This window comes from Lathyrus oleraceus, chromosome 5 (assembly GCF_024323335.1).
Source record: "Lathyrus oleraceus cultivar Zhongwan6 chromosome 5, CAAS_Psat_ZW6_1.0, whole genome shotgun sequence".
Classification (NCBI taxonomy): Eukaryota; Viridiplantae; Streptophyta; class Magnoliopsida; order Fabales; family Fabaceae; genus Lathyrus; species Lathyrus oleraceus.
In genome coordinates this window covers 582,660,997-582,674,386 of record NC_066583.1, presented here as the reverse complement: position 1 = coordinate 582,674,386, position 13,390 = coordinate 582,660,997, and the positions used below count along the sequence as shown (strand labels likewise).

General features: G+C 36.1%; 1 protein-coding gene across 1 annotated transcript; it reads right to left on the bottom strand.

The window, feature by feature from the left end:
* Positions 1 to 2,071: 2,071 nt before the first annotated feature.
* LOC127086658 (uncharacterized protein At5g41620) lies at positions 2,072 to 5,149 on the bottom strand. Its single transcript, XM_051027452.1, has 2 exons — positions 3,860 to 5,149; positions 2,072 to 3,625 (listed from the first exon to the last, which is right to left on the bottom strand). The coding sequence occupies exons 1-2, from the start codon at positions 4,331 to 4,333 to the stop codon at positions 2,366 to 2,368; spliced, it is 1,734 nt and encodes a 577-aa protein (XP_050883409.1). The 5' UTR covers positions 4,334 to 5,149; the 3' UTR covers positions 2,072 to 2,365.
* Positions 5,150 to 13,390: the final 8,241 nt, after the last annotated feature.

Below are 13,390 nucleotides of genomic sequence, written 5' to 3'. Positions count from 1 at the left end.
AGGGGCGTTGTTTGAAACCAGACGCTCAAAATGAAGTTCAGTATTGCAATCTGGACAGTTGTTCAGTGATGCTTCAATGAAATTCATCAGACATGAAGCTGCCAAAGCAAACACCCATGTGGTTATGATATTTGACCGAACTAAAGGTTGGTTTAGTGTTACCGAGTCCATGGATCACAATGAGGGCATGCCGATGGAATAGTACAGAGTCGAACTAGATAGAGGTTGGTGCGACTGCAGAAAGTTCCAAGCCTTTCGTACCCCTTTCTCCCATGTCATTGCGGCATGCTCAAAGGTTCGAAGGGATCCATCCTACTTGCTATCTGAAGTTTACAAAGTCGTCAGCCTTTTAAATGTTTATAAAATTAGTTTTTCTGTTGTGGCAAAAGAGGATTATTGGCCAGAATATCAAGGGGGTCTCGTCTGGCACAACGAAGTTATGCGAAGGAAGAAAAAGGGTCGCCCTAACAGCACCCGAATTCGAACCGAAATGGATACGACGAACAAAATGGTTAGACTATGTAGTTCATGCCGTCAACCAGGTCACAATCGTAATAACTGTCCTAGTGTTGGAACGAGCACAACCAGATAAATTTACATGTACCTCTATTGCAATATATGAAAAACTAAATTTATTTCATATTAGACGTTCGTGAAGAAAGTACCATTACATAAACAGTAACACAAATAATTATAACAAATACAATACAAGAACTATGCAATTACAACCATCAAAACAATTTTGAACATGTAAGGCATCATCCTACGAGCGTCTTGGTCGGTCTTAATATCCACCCATTCGCGCACTTCTCTGTGTTGGTTGAACGTGGACACAAGCCATTGTATTCTTCTAATCCGTTCACCCTCTCCAGTTTCTCCCTCTAACCAACTGTACAACATCCGATTAAGACGTTCAAACGTATCTGTGTTCCAAAGTCGAACACGTATCGGAGTCGCAACGACAGAAAATATTACATCAGTATTTCGTTTCTGAATGTATATAAACATTGTTGAAACAGAGAGAATTGAAATTGATGGTGGTTAAACTAGACAATTTATGGTATTAGAAGATGAGTTTGAGGGAAAAATATTGCATCGAAGGAGTGGTATTTATAGAGACGGAACATCAATTGTATAAAACATGTGGCCGCCTGAGGGATTGGCGCCCACATGACCATGACATGCAGGCGCCAGATGAATGGGCGCCCACACAAACAAATGCACCTAGGCGCCACTAGCATTGGCGCCTCCTCATGAGGCCCAATGTAGGCGCCACTAGCATTGGCGTCTCCTCATGAGGAGTCCAATGCATGCGTCAATGCTATTGGCTCCTCCTCTTAATGCATTGGGGATGCACCAATTCATCTGACACATCCTCTACCAAACCTGGTTATTTTGATAATTATTTTTGAATAATTGATTATTTTAGATTTTTTTTTTAAAAATAGTTATTTTAAAAAAAAAATCCATATATGTGAAACACTGATATTATAATTTTGAATATATCAAAATTATAAACAAACCATTAAATATATCTTTCTTTTTTTAAAGATTTAATATTGCTCCATTCTTAAATTTAGATTCGAAAATTAACTATCTAAACTTTAATGTTTGACACACACTTGTTGGTGGCAAGAAAAGTGACTTTTTTAAAGCCCAAAAGCCATGGAAAGGCAAAATATTGCATAAAAGTTAGTCTTTACTTGCATCATACGTTAACGTAACATCCAAACAAATAAATTAAGAATAAAATTGATAGAACCCATGTAAACTTAAATTGAAAAAAAAGTATATTAGTAGAAAATGTGTTAGTAAACTATTCTTAGAAAAAACAGAGCAAGCTTTGAACTTTTATATATATATATATATATATATATATATATATATATATATATATATATATATATATATATAAATTTAAAATAGTCAAATATCCATCTAGAATTACTAGGAAGAATTCAATTAAGACGGTTCCTGCACTTTATATATTTCAAGTTAATAATTGTATAGAAATATCTAATTATAGGATCGTAAATTTAAACACCACATTCTATTTATTTAGTTTATGGGATGAAATTCGGAAAAATGCATTATTATACTTTAAAGAAAACTTTAGTTTAATTTGGATACTATGTTGGTATAAACTTTGTTTTTGCCGAATATAAACCACCATGAAAGATAAATAGTAACAAAAGAACATAAACTAATCAAAGAAACTTCTCTATATATATGTTACTACCTCCTCAAAATAAATCTCCATTCATTTTCATGGAGCACACTCTTTCTTCACTTCATATCCCTCCATAAACAAAGCATTTTCCTCTGCTTCACCATCAATGCACCTCAAACTCAAAACCTTACCACTTTATTTAGCAGAATCAGGATTTGATATATAATCTCCAAGACTCATAATAGGCTTATAGGTATAGTTCTCATTTTCTTCCTTATGTTTTTGTATTTCATCATCTCCAAAAACAATTTCAATTGATTTTCCACTTTCAAGATTGTGATCATAACTCTCTTCAATATTTCCACCAACAAAGTCCTTCTTTTTAGTACCTTTGTTTAGGCAAATACTTCCCCAATCAGAGAAAGATCTTCTACCTATATCTTTATCAATTGAAACTCTTTTTGCTTCAAAATGTGGAATATTCTCACATGCATAACTCCATTTGTAGCTTTTATTCTCATTGTCCATGTTCAATTCAATAGATTGAAGATCACTCTCACCCGACTCGTCTTCATTCTCTATTGAATCCTTCTCTTCCTCTAGATTTTGGAATTCGAAAAATGTCTCGTTTAGATATATTCCAAGATCCTTGAGCCTTTTAAGCCCTTGATCAACTTCGACTTCAACATCGTCATCACCGTTGCCTTTGTCTTTTTCTTCTTTGTTTCTGATAAGGCTTTCAAGTTCATTTCTAAGATTTTCAAGCATTGCATTTTTCTCTTCAAATTGATACTTAGCCTCCGAGAGCTTCATATGGACTCGTTCTTCGCGTAAAACATCGGCTAAATGAAGCATTTCCCTCTCCTTTTCGACTTCTTCTCGAACTTTCTCTGATTCCCTTTTCATATCCTCTACTTTTGCTCTATCTTCTCCAATTCCTTTGGCTAGTTCATCACAAACTTGTTCCAATATCTCTTTAGCCCTTTTCTCCCTTTCGTGCTCTTTCGACAACTTTTCATAGGAAGCTTTTACCTTCTCTATTTCTTTCGAAAATTTCATGTTCATCCTCTCGGTCTGCTTTCTTAGCTTCTTCTCAATCTCAAGCTCCTGGGATAGGCTCGTTGCGGCCTCGCGAATCTTCTCTCTTTCTCTTCTTTTCCAAACATTCTTCTCTTCTTCAAAATGCTTCATGAGATACTCAACATCACTCTTATTCAAGCTTTGTTCTTGAATGAATTGATCAATTTGGTTGTGGACGTGATCAAGCTCGTTACTCATAGCCAAGATGAGAGGCATACTTCTCGATGAATGCTTCTCTTCAACAACCATTTGACTCAACACCTTTAGAAGCTTCTTCAATGCAGATAACCCACTTTTCGCTTCCTTAAGACGATTCTTAACTCCAACTTTGCATTTACCACAATCCTTCTTCTCTTTTGCCTTATTGCTTTCCTTCTGTATTTCAACATAGTAACAAAACTTAAATAACTTAAATAACTTCTATCTTTATATAACAAAAGTGCAAAAAAAAACACTTTTCAGATTCATTGAATACCCAAGTATGATCCATATCTAAAAGTGAAATTTTCCGCATATAACAGTGATCAGAGGGTATATCAAGTAAAACATTGGGCGTAATTCGATCTAATGAACTTTATTCAAACACCATATATGCATTTAGTAATTTACCTCTGAGAAATGCCTATTTGATGATAGATCCAAATCTAACTTCTGTGGTCCCAATAACATTGATCTACATAAGCTCTCAACTTTCTCTCTGTCTCTATCCTTGTTGCTTTTCATTGATTCCTTCATGACCCTTGAAGGAGTTAAATCATTGATTTCCCATATTGTAGCAGCAAGTTTTCTAGCAGACACAGAAGTTTCCTTCTCTTTAGAGACTAACCCGGAACGAAAAGAATGAAAAGCTGTGTTTTTTGTAACATGGTGATTATGCTGATGATGAGTTGCCATAGAAGGTGATTTTGAACTTATTTTCCAAATGGGTGCTGGTGTACTATACCCACTTTTCTTCCCCATCAAAACGGCTCTCTTAAATCTGTATTTTCGCGAAAAGATAGACGAGGAAGATGTGGAAGAACAACCTCGTTTTCTGATCTTGTTGTGTTTCTGTTTAAGGTTTTTTGTCTGACACAAGGACATGATGGAAATTCTGAGGGTCTCAAATTTGTAACATGATTTATAAATTATGATGATTCTAAATAAAGTTGTAGAAAAAAAGGTTTGCGATTGTGGTCGCGATCTGGGCTAGTGATATAGAGAATTGTAGCGCGAACGCAACCGCAATTTAAAAAACATTGGACGAGGTAAGGGAGAGGTAATGAAGTGTTTGGTTGTGGTCAGCATCATGGTCTTTTTCCAATGTTTTGGTAAGATGGAACTATTAGCATTGAATTTAGTGCAAAGTGGGTCTGTGAAAGATTTTGTTTACTTGTTTCTTTTGGTATTTGAATGTATAAAGGGATTTGAGGACCAAGAAAAAGTGGGAATCTGTCAACATATAATGGAAATGGAAGCTTTAAGTTGATTGAGAGGGAAAGAAAAAGGGAATAAGAGAATTATGAAAGTGAGTGAAGAAGAATAAGAAGAAGATGAAGAAAAAAAAGTGTAGTCAATATATTAAATGGCAATGATTGTTTTGATGAGTAGGTGTCATGAAGAAAAAAACAAATATTCAAATAATGTCATGAAAGAAAGTTAATTGTGATTCAAATAATTGTTTTGATTGGAGCTTAGTGAAGGGATATAGTAATTGATACATTGAATGTTCAATAATAGTGATTAATGAGGAGATTACAATGATGATTGAGTTCATAATTTGGTGGATTGTAAGTGTTTTTGTGAAGATAATTCTTTGATTTGATGATGATTAGACGGATTAGAATAACATGCATCCTGGAAAAAAGCATGTTAAGTTAACATTCTCTCATTCAACCAACCAACCATGTGGTTTTGAGGAGATGTTTATGGCGTATATGAGATTGTTGGACTAAAATCAAACCTTTTAAAGTTTAAATTTGATATTTTTTAATTTTAAAATAAATTATATTAAAATATGGCTGTTGTGATTTGTAAGTAAAAATATTGTTAATTCTCTAAAGTCAAAAAACATATCAATAATTGTTAACACTATTGATGTAATAGAAATTAATTAATTTTTATTTATTTATTTATTTTCATCACTAATATTTGATTCATTAAATCGATTAATCCGATTCAGAGATCAACTCTGATATGAAATAGTTTTAACTCCTTCCCATTGTAGTTTGGGGATTGCTATTTATTTAATACATATTTAAAATAAAATTTTGACAACCTAAATTTTTTGAAAGATATGATTTCTTCTTGATTTTGTTAACATGATCTTGTTAACAATCACATAATTGCATGATTTCCAAATCGACTAAATATATGCTAGTTAAATAAAGTGTACTATTTTGTGCATCAAACCATTAAATTGAAAAGGGTGTATTTGACTAATTTTGGGTAAAGTACTATGCATATCCAACTAAGCCTTCCAACAAATGAGGTTAACACTGGTGAGGTTTTCTGAATCTTTGTTTTTTAAAGTAGCAACAATGTACCTTAGAATCATGTTGTATTTCGTCATGTCATTCACAAACTGTCTTTTATGATCTTTTAGACGACTCAATATGTCATGGTATTCTAAATCTCTAGATCGTTTATGATTGTGCAACCCGCACCTAAATATCACTTTCCAACCGATACCACCTGACACATATCTCAACATAAAAGGACATTTAACTTTTATATTATAAATTCCTTATGAAGAATTATTGCTTTCTGTTGTGAAAGCGATGCCTAGAAAATAGAGTATGATCAGTTTCTTGATTAACAAGAAAACCATAAGGTAAAGGAAAAGAGAGTAGAGAAGAGAAAGAATAATCAAAGTGGTTAAAACTGGATTCTTGATTCAATTACACATTAGGAAATAATGTTTATAATTAAATCCCAACCACACCACTTTCTCCCCCTGGTCAGGATTATCAGTGATTGAGGGAGAAGTGAGAACTAGTATGATATTTATAAGAAAACTAAACCCTAGCTTTCAACTAACATACTAAACAATTGACTCAACAAACTAGCCCAATTCAACATGCTAACTTAAACAACAAGCTAACATATTTCTGCATGCAAGAACGAACTTCGACTACGACATGCACATCATCGACTACCGTCGAACCATGAAGCTACCCTTGTCGAGGCTAGAGTTGGATTCAAACACCACAAATCTCCACCTTGGAACGAACTCTACACTAACAAGGGAGCAAACTAGATTTCATCATGCAACTTTATCAACTGCATACAGTGGAAGAACTTGCTACTTGGCAATGTCTTAGTGATCATATTAGCAGCATTGTCATTAGTCGAAACCTTCAACACTTAGACTTCTCCACGCTCGATTATCTTTTTGAGGAAATGTAAACTCACATTGATGTGCTTGGTTTGCTCATGATAAGTTGAATTCTTCGAAGGGTGTACTGCACTTTGACTATCACATTTAATAGCGATAACTCGACCTTGAAGTTTCAGCTCCTTAGCAAAATCTTTAAGCCACAATGCTTCTTTCACAACTTCAATAAGGGAAATATACTCCGTTTCAGTGGTTGATAAGGCAACAACCTTCTAAAGTGCTGCTTTCCAACTTATATATGTGCCAAACATAGTGAACACATATCCATAAATAGATTTTCTAGAATCCATACAACCTGCATAATCAAATTCGGTAAGCCCTTCAATTTTGACTTTTCTATCATCACCATTGACTCTACCATAAATCAGGACTATGCTCAGAGACCCATTTATGTACCTTAGGATCCACTTTAATGTTTTTCAGTGTGCCTTCACATGATTGGTCATATACCTTTTTACAAGACTCACTCCGCACACTATGTCTGACCTCGTACAAATCATATCATACATAAAATAACCTATTATGTTAGCATATGAAATGCTATTCATATAGGCTCTTTCGACTTCAGTACTAGGACTTTGAGTCGTACATGACTTGAACTGAGAATTAGTCAGTGTTATATCATGCTTTGAATTCGACATACCAAACTTGTCGAGAATCTTCTTCAGGTATGTCTCTTGAGATAAGCATATTCTCAACTACTTTCTATCTCTCTGAATGTCAATCCCAAGAATCCTGGAGGCAACTCACAGGTCCTTCATGTCGAACTCCTTATCAAGTTTAGCCTTCACCTTCATAACATCCTCGACATTATTGCTTGCTATGAGGATATCGTCCATACAAAGCAACAAAATAACAAGTGAATTTCCAAGTCGAAAACTGAGGTAAACACAGTGGTCGAACTGGCTTCTAGTGAAACCTATGTGTGCGATAAAATTGTCGAATCTCATATTCCATTGCTTAGGATAATGTTTTAGGCCATAAAATGGCCTATTCAGCTTGCACACATAATCTTCCTTTCCCTTTTCTGCATACCCTTCAAGTTTCCTCATCAGGATTGTTTCATTTAGATCACTATACAGGAATGTTGTCTTCACATCCATATGTTCAAGTTCTAGGTCGAACTTTGCCACCATGGCTATCAACACTCTAATGGATCTATGCTTTACAACAGGTGAGAACATATCCTTGAAGTTGACACATTCTTTCTAAAATGAACCCCCTAGCAACTAACCTTTCCTTAAATCGCTTCGACACCACTCCTTCCATTCCTTCCTTAACCTTGATAATATACTTTCATCTGACTAACCTGGCCCCTGCAGATTTCTCAATCAACTCCCAAGTGTTATTATCATGAAGAGATTTCATCTCACCATCCATGGATTTCAGACATTCAGTCTTGTCTTGACTCCTCATAACTTCCTTATAGTCTATAGGTTTTTCATCCAGAACCTCACTTACAGAGATTGAGGCATAAGCTATGAGATATGCATAACCAAGTCTTTGAGGTGGATTGATAACTCTTCTCGGCCTATATCTTGCTAGCAGGTAGTCATTATCAATCTCCTCATCTTCACCAGTAACTTGTTCTTCTTCTTCGAATTCATCTGGGATATGCAATTAAGCATCACTATGCTCCACCTCAACATGGATCTCTTCTTGTTCCAGCTCTTCTCCAGAGATCTTCGAACTTCGACCAACGTCATCATTTTTCTTAAAATCCATCTCATCTTCATTGAAAACTACATCTCGACTTATGATACACCTCATATGACCTGATCTAGGAACCACAACCTATAAGCTTTGACTCCTTTAGGGTATCTAAGGAACATACATCTCAGAGCTCTAGGTTCGACCTTGTCTTGCCTAATGTGAGCATAAGCTACACAACAAATTACTCCAAGTCTATCGAGATTAGATGGATGTATCAACCATACTTATTCAGGTTTCTTAATCCCCAATACATTCGAATGACACCTATTTATCAGATATGCTACAGTCACAACAACTTCTGCTAAAAACACCTTGTTTAATCCGACACTAACCAACATGCACCTCACTCTTTCCAGACTAGTTCGGTTAAACATTCAGCCAAACCATTTTTTTAGGGAGTACCTGCAATAGTTATGTGCCTTACAATACTAGACGCAACACAATAGTTGTCGAAATCCTCATTGCAAAATTCAAGACCATTGTCGATCCTTAACCTCTTGACCTTCCTGCTAGTTTGGTTTTCGACTAAAGTCTTCCAACTTTTGAAATTTTCAAAAGTTTCATCCTTAGTATTCTGGATGAATACCCATAACTTTATAGAATAGTCATCAACTATGGTTAGGAAATACCTTCCACATGAGTGTAAAGGATTCCTTGTAGGCCCCTAAAGATCAACATAATGTAATTAAGGGATCCATGTGTTCTTTGTTTACCTTTGTTGAACTTCACCCTATAGGATTTACCAAATACACAAGGTTCATAAAACTCCAGTTTTTCGACCTTGTCACCACATAATAGATTTTGTTTCAAAAATTCAACTAGGCCTCTTTCACTGACATGGACAAGTCTCTTGTGCCATAGCTCAGTCTTCAACAATGTTTTATGGATACAACATCTGCTGAACCACTTACAACCTCAGCCTCAAGGGTATATAAGCCTTTAAAAGTGATAAAAACATTAGAAGGGGGTTGAATTGTGTTGGCTTTTTCTCCTTAAGCGATTTCTTCTTCTGTTTGTGATAGTTCACAACCAAATTCTGAACACTTAGTTTAGATTCTGGATCAAAATCACTTTCAAACTTGAACACTTGGAAAACCTTATCAGATTCTAAACCATAATCTAACTTAGAGATATACAAGTAATAGTAGCGGAATATAGACAGAAGAAGGTAAAGTAAATCAGAGACACATGCACTTATCCTGGTTCCTCTCACAACTTAAGATTAGTCCAACCCCTTTCACTTCCAATGGCTTTCCACCATAACCAAATCTTACTACAAATGCTCAAGGATCAAGGAAGAGACTTCTTATGCTCAAACCCACAAGTAAGAGACTTATATGCTCAAGCACACAAGCAAGAGACTTCCAATGCTCAAACCCACAAGTAAGATACTTTTATGCTCAAGCACACGAGCAAGAGACTTCAAATGATCAAGCGCTAAGGCAATAGACTTTTGACTCTATAACAAACTGATAATAGATTGGGTAAAAACTACACTTGATATACAATCAGAGGTGTAGACAAAATATAACTTAGAAAGACTCTAAGACTTTAGAACTTTTAAAACATACAAAGTGTTAAGAGGTTATAAGTCTATCAAATTTGATAGAGTATCTTCTCTTTGAATGTCAATGTTCAGAGTCTTGTTATGCAGTATATAGTTATGTGTATTTTCTTCAGGTCTTCTGCTACTTAAATAGAGAGGAAGAAAAAATACGTTGAGGACTTTCACTAAAAGGTTGGATAACCTTTGTACTTGATTATACATATCAAGAAAATAACTTTCTACAAGGAGAATTATCCACTGAAGCTCAGACAACAACAAAGACATTTTTCCTTAAGTCTTCACGCGATCAAAAGGTCTCTGAGTTTGTCAGAGTTGACTCAATTGAAGAGATACACCTTCAGTGGTTGAGTTTATTCAGACTTGAGTCTTTAGAGTCTGCTTCATGGCTTTTAAAGCTTTATATTTGGGATCACTAGAGGATGACTTTCTTCAAATCTGACTTCTTTAGAGTCTGGATCTTCCATCAGAGCCAGAGTCTTCAGAAGTTGATACCTGTTCTTAGTTTTATAATCCCGCATACTTGAACAGATGTTAGAATACCCAATTGTTCTTTAAATACTTTGTTATCATAAAAACTCAAGGGATATGGTATCAACTAATTTTGTTCCAAGAATCTTCCTCTTTTTGATGATGACAAACATAAGTATTTAAAAATAATGGTTTTTAATTTAATTAACATGTTGAATTCAGGGTCTGAGGTATGTAAGCCCCTCTTGAGTCTGATAGTCTAGAGGGTGAGGTTTGTAAGCTCCTCCTAAGTTTTATCTAGGTTAATTAAATTTCTTTTAAGGCATAATATCATTAACCTTCATAAATTAAATAAGCAGCAACAAGAATAATCATCAGATTTAGGTTCTTATGTGTGATTTTAAATACCCCTTAACTTTTCCCCTCTTTTGTCATAAACAAAAAGATAAATAAAAAAGGAAAGAAAATATACTTAAGAAAATATGTCATTAACCAAGGAAAAGAGTTAGATTGCAAAAACATGTTTAAACAAGAAAAGACAAAACAAAACAAGGGTTTTCAAATTCCCAAAGCCTATAGTTTCAACTTCAGAAGCTCCATGATGGCATTCAGATCAACACCCATGTCACCTTTCCTAGTAATCATAGTCTTCATATGATAATCCATCTCCTATTTGCTTAGAGGCCATGACTTTCTGAGTGGCAGCAACAAGAGGTAGCTATGCTTCTAAATTCTCTTGCCTCTCATTGGAAGAATCAACAGATTATGAAGAGAGGTACTTCAGACCTTGGAGGACCGACACCACAGAAGCTATGAGAGAATCCCATTTTGCATCATAAGCTATTAGGTCATAAGTTGTAATTCTCCCAGCAACCAGATTCTACAATCTATCAAAGAGAACAGTTTTGTATTCTTCCATTTGGGTTTGGATATAGGGTGGAAAGGGTGGAATGTTAGTTTATGGAATGTCAGTTTGTGAGGGAATGAATAGGATTGATGTGTCATATTTTGACATAACACCTATTTTTTTTTGGAGAGGATAGATGTTCAGATGTTATGTTTTCTTGGAAAGTTTGGTTTAGAGAAGTTTCTGGTGGAGGTTGGTTCAAGGAGACTTGTTCAGTTTTAATATGAGGTTCACATGTAATCTGAAATTGAGATTGATTTTGAACAAAACTTGGTTCAGGTTGAGGTTGAGGTTGGGATCCAGGTTTAGGTTTAGGTTTAGGTTTAGGTTGAGGTTTAGGTGAAGGTTCGTGTTCTGGTTGGTTTTAGGTAACATGTTCAAATTCAATTTTAGCAGATAAGATATTCTAATCATAAGTTTTTTCAGCAGAACATGTTAAGTCATTTTGTGGTTTTTGTGGGGTGAATATCTTCAGAGGGATAGCTCGGATAGGTTTGATAAATACAGGTTTGAGACCAAGAGTATCAATAAGGTCAATATTTAATTTAGATCTAGAACTAGATGAAGATTACTAGAGACATTTATAAGGGTTCAAGCATGGTGTTTAAAGGTGGAGGTTATTTAGAATAAAAAAATGTATGACAGTTGTCTCTGATCATCAGTGGTTTCACCAACAGGATGTTCACAATCAACTAGATTCATAACATTCTCTAGAATCTGAATGATATGTGTTGGGTTTGGGGAATCCATCACAGGTTCTGAATGTTGAACCATGTTATAAACAGGTGATGGAGTGTGTTATGGAGATGGTTTGGGTGAGGATGTCGATGATATATGGTTTAAGGTGGAAGAATCAAAACAATCCTCAAAGATAGAGTTCAAATTGTTACCTATTGTCGCATCCGCGAAAAACAACCGGCGGGCAAAAACAAAACAAACAGAGCCGCCACCGTGCGTTATTTATCCCAAAGAGGGAAAGGAAACGCTCGAAGTAAACCTGGAAAAGACATGGTCTCGCGACCAAAGAGAGATGGGATCGGGAGTCGGTTATGCGAAGGGAAGGTATTAGCACCCCTACGCATCCCTCGTACTCGACGGGATCCACGCTCAGAAAGAAAGAAAAAGGTTGCTAAAACTGCTCACAAACATCACACACACACCGGAACAAAACACAGATGGGAGAAGAGGGGAACGGGCTCGCTAGGATATCGCATCCTATGCCTACGTATCTCATCTGGAATGAGAATCAGAGCTACCGTAGTTCGGCTCACGCACGCCGAAACAAAACACACGCAAACAGGCAAACATGGAAACCGAATGCCAATCGCTGGACTTATATCAAACTCCGAACCAACAAACACACACAGGAAACCAACTGCCAATCGCTGGACTTACGTCGGACTCCGAACCAACAAACACACACTGGAAATCGATTGCCAATCGCTGGACTTACGTCAGACTCCAACAAACACACCACGCACAGGAAACCGACTGCCAATCGCTGGACTTACGTCAGACTCCAACAAACAAAAGGTTAACCGGACACTGAGTCGTCAAAAGAAACACAAAGGTTGAACAAACAAGCTAACAGGGAGTCTGGAACTCGAGCCTGATAGCTGTCAAACAAAACACACGCAAAAAAGAAAAGGGTGCCCGGAGAGATCTCGCACGATCTCCTGCCTACGTACCTCATCTGTGTAGCACCTCAAATTTGCACCTATCATTGTACATACATTTTCATATTAGGACATAGCATATCATGGCCCATTGCATAGCATTGCATTGCCTCTTTTGCCTCAAGTGCAAGCCAATCAAGGAATTAGGTCAAACTGATCAGGAGATCAGTCAGACAAGCAAGCAAGCACAATTCTCAAGGAGCCAAGGCCTTGGGGTTGGTCCAACAAGTTCACATGACTTGGAGGTCCATTTGAAGTGTTCAAGTCAAGGGTTGAAGGCTTGGAGATCATCAGTTCATACACAGACAGTCAAAAGTCAAAGAAAGTCAACAGTCAGTCAAAGCAGTGGATGGTGGCCATTCTTGTGGAATTTGGGCACCATGATCAATAATCAAGAGTTCATACAACTTGGGACATCATTTGAAGTCAAATT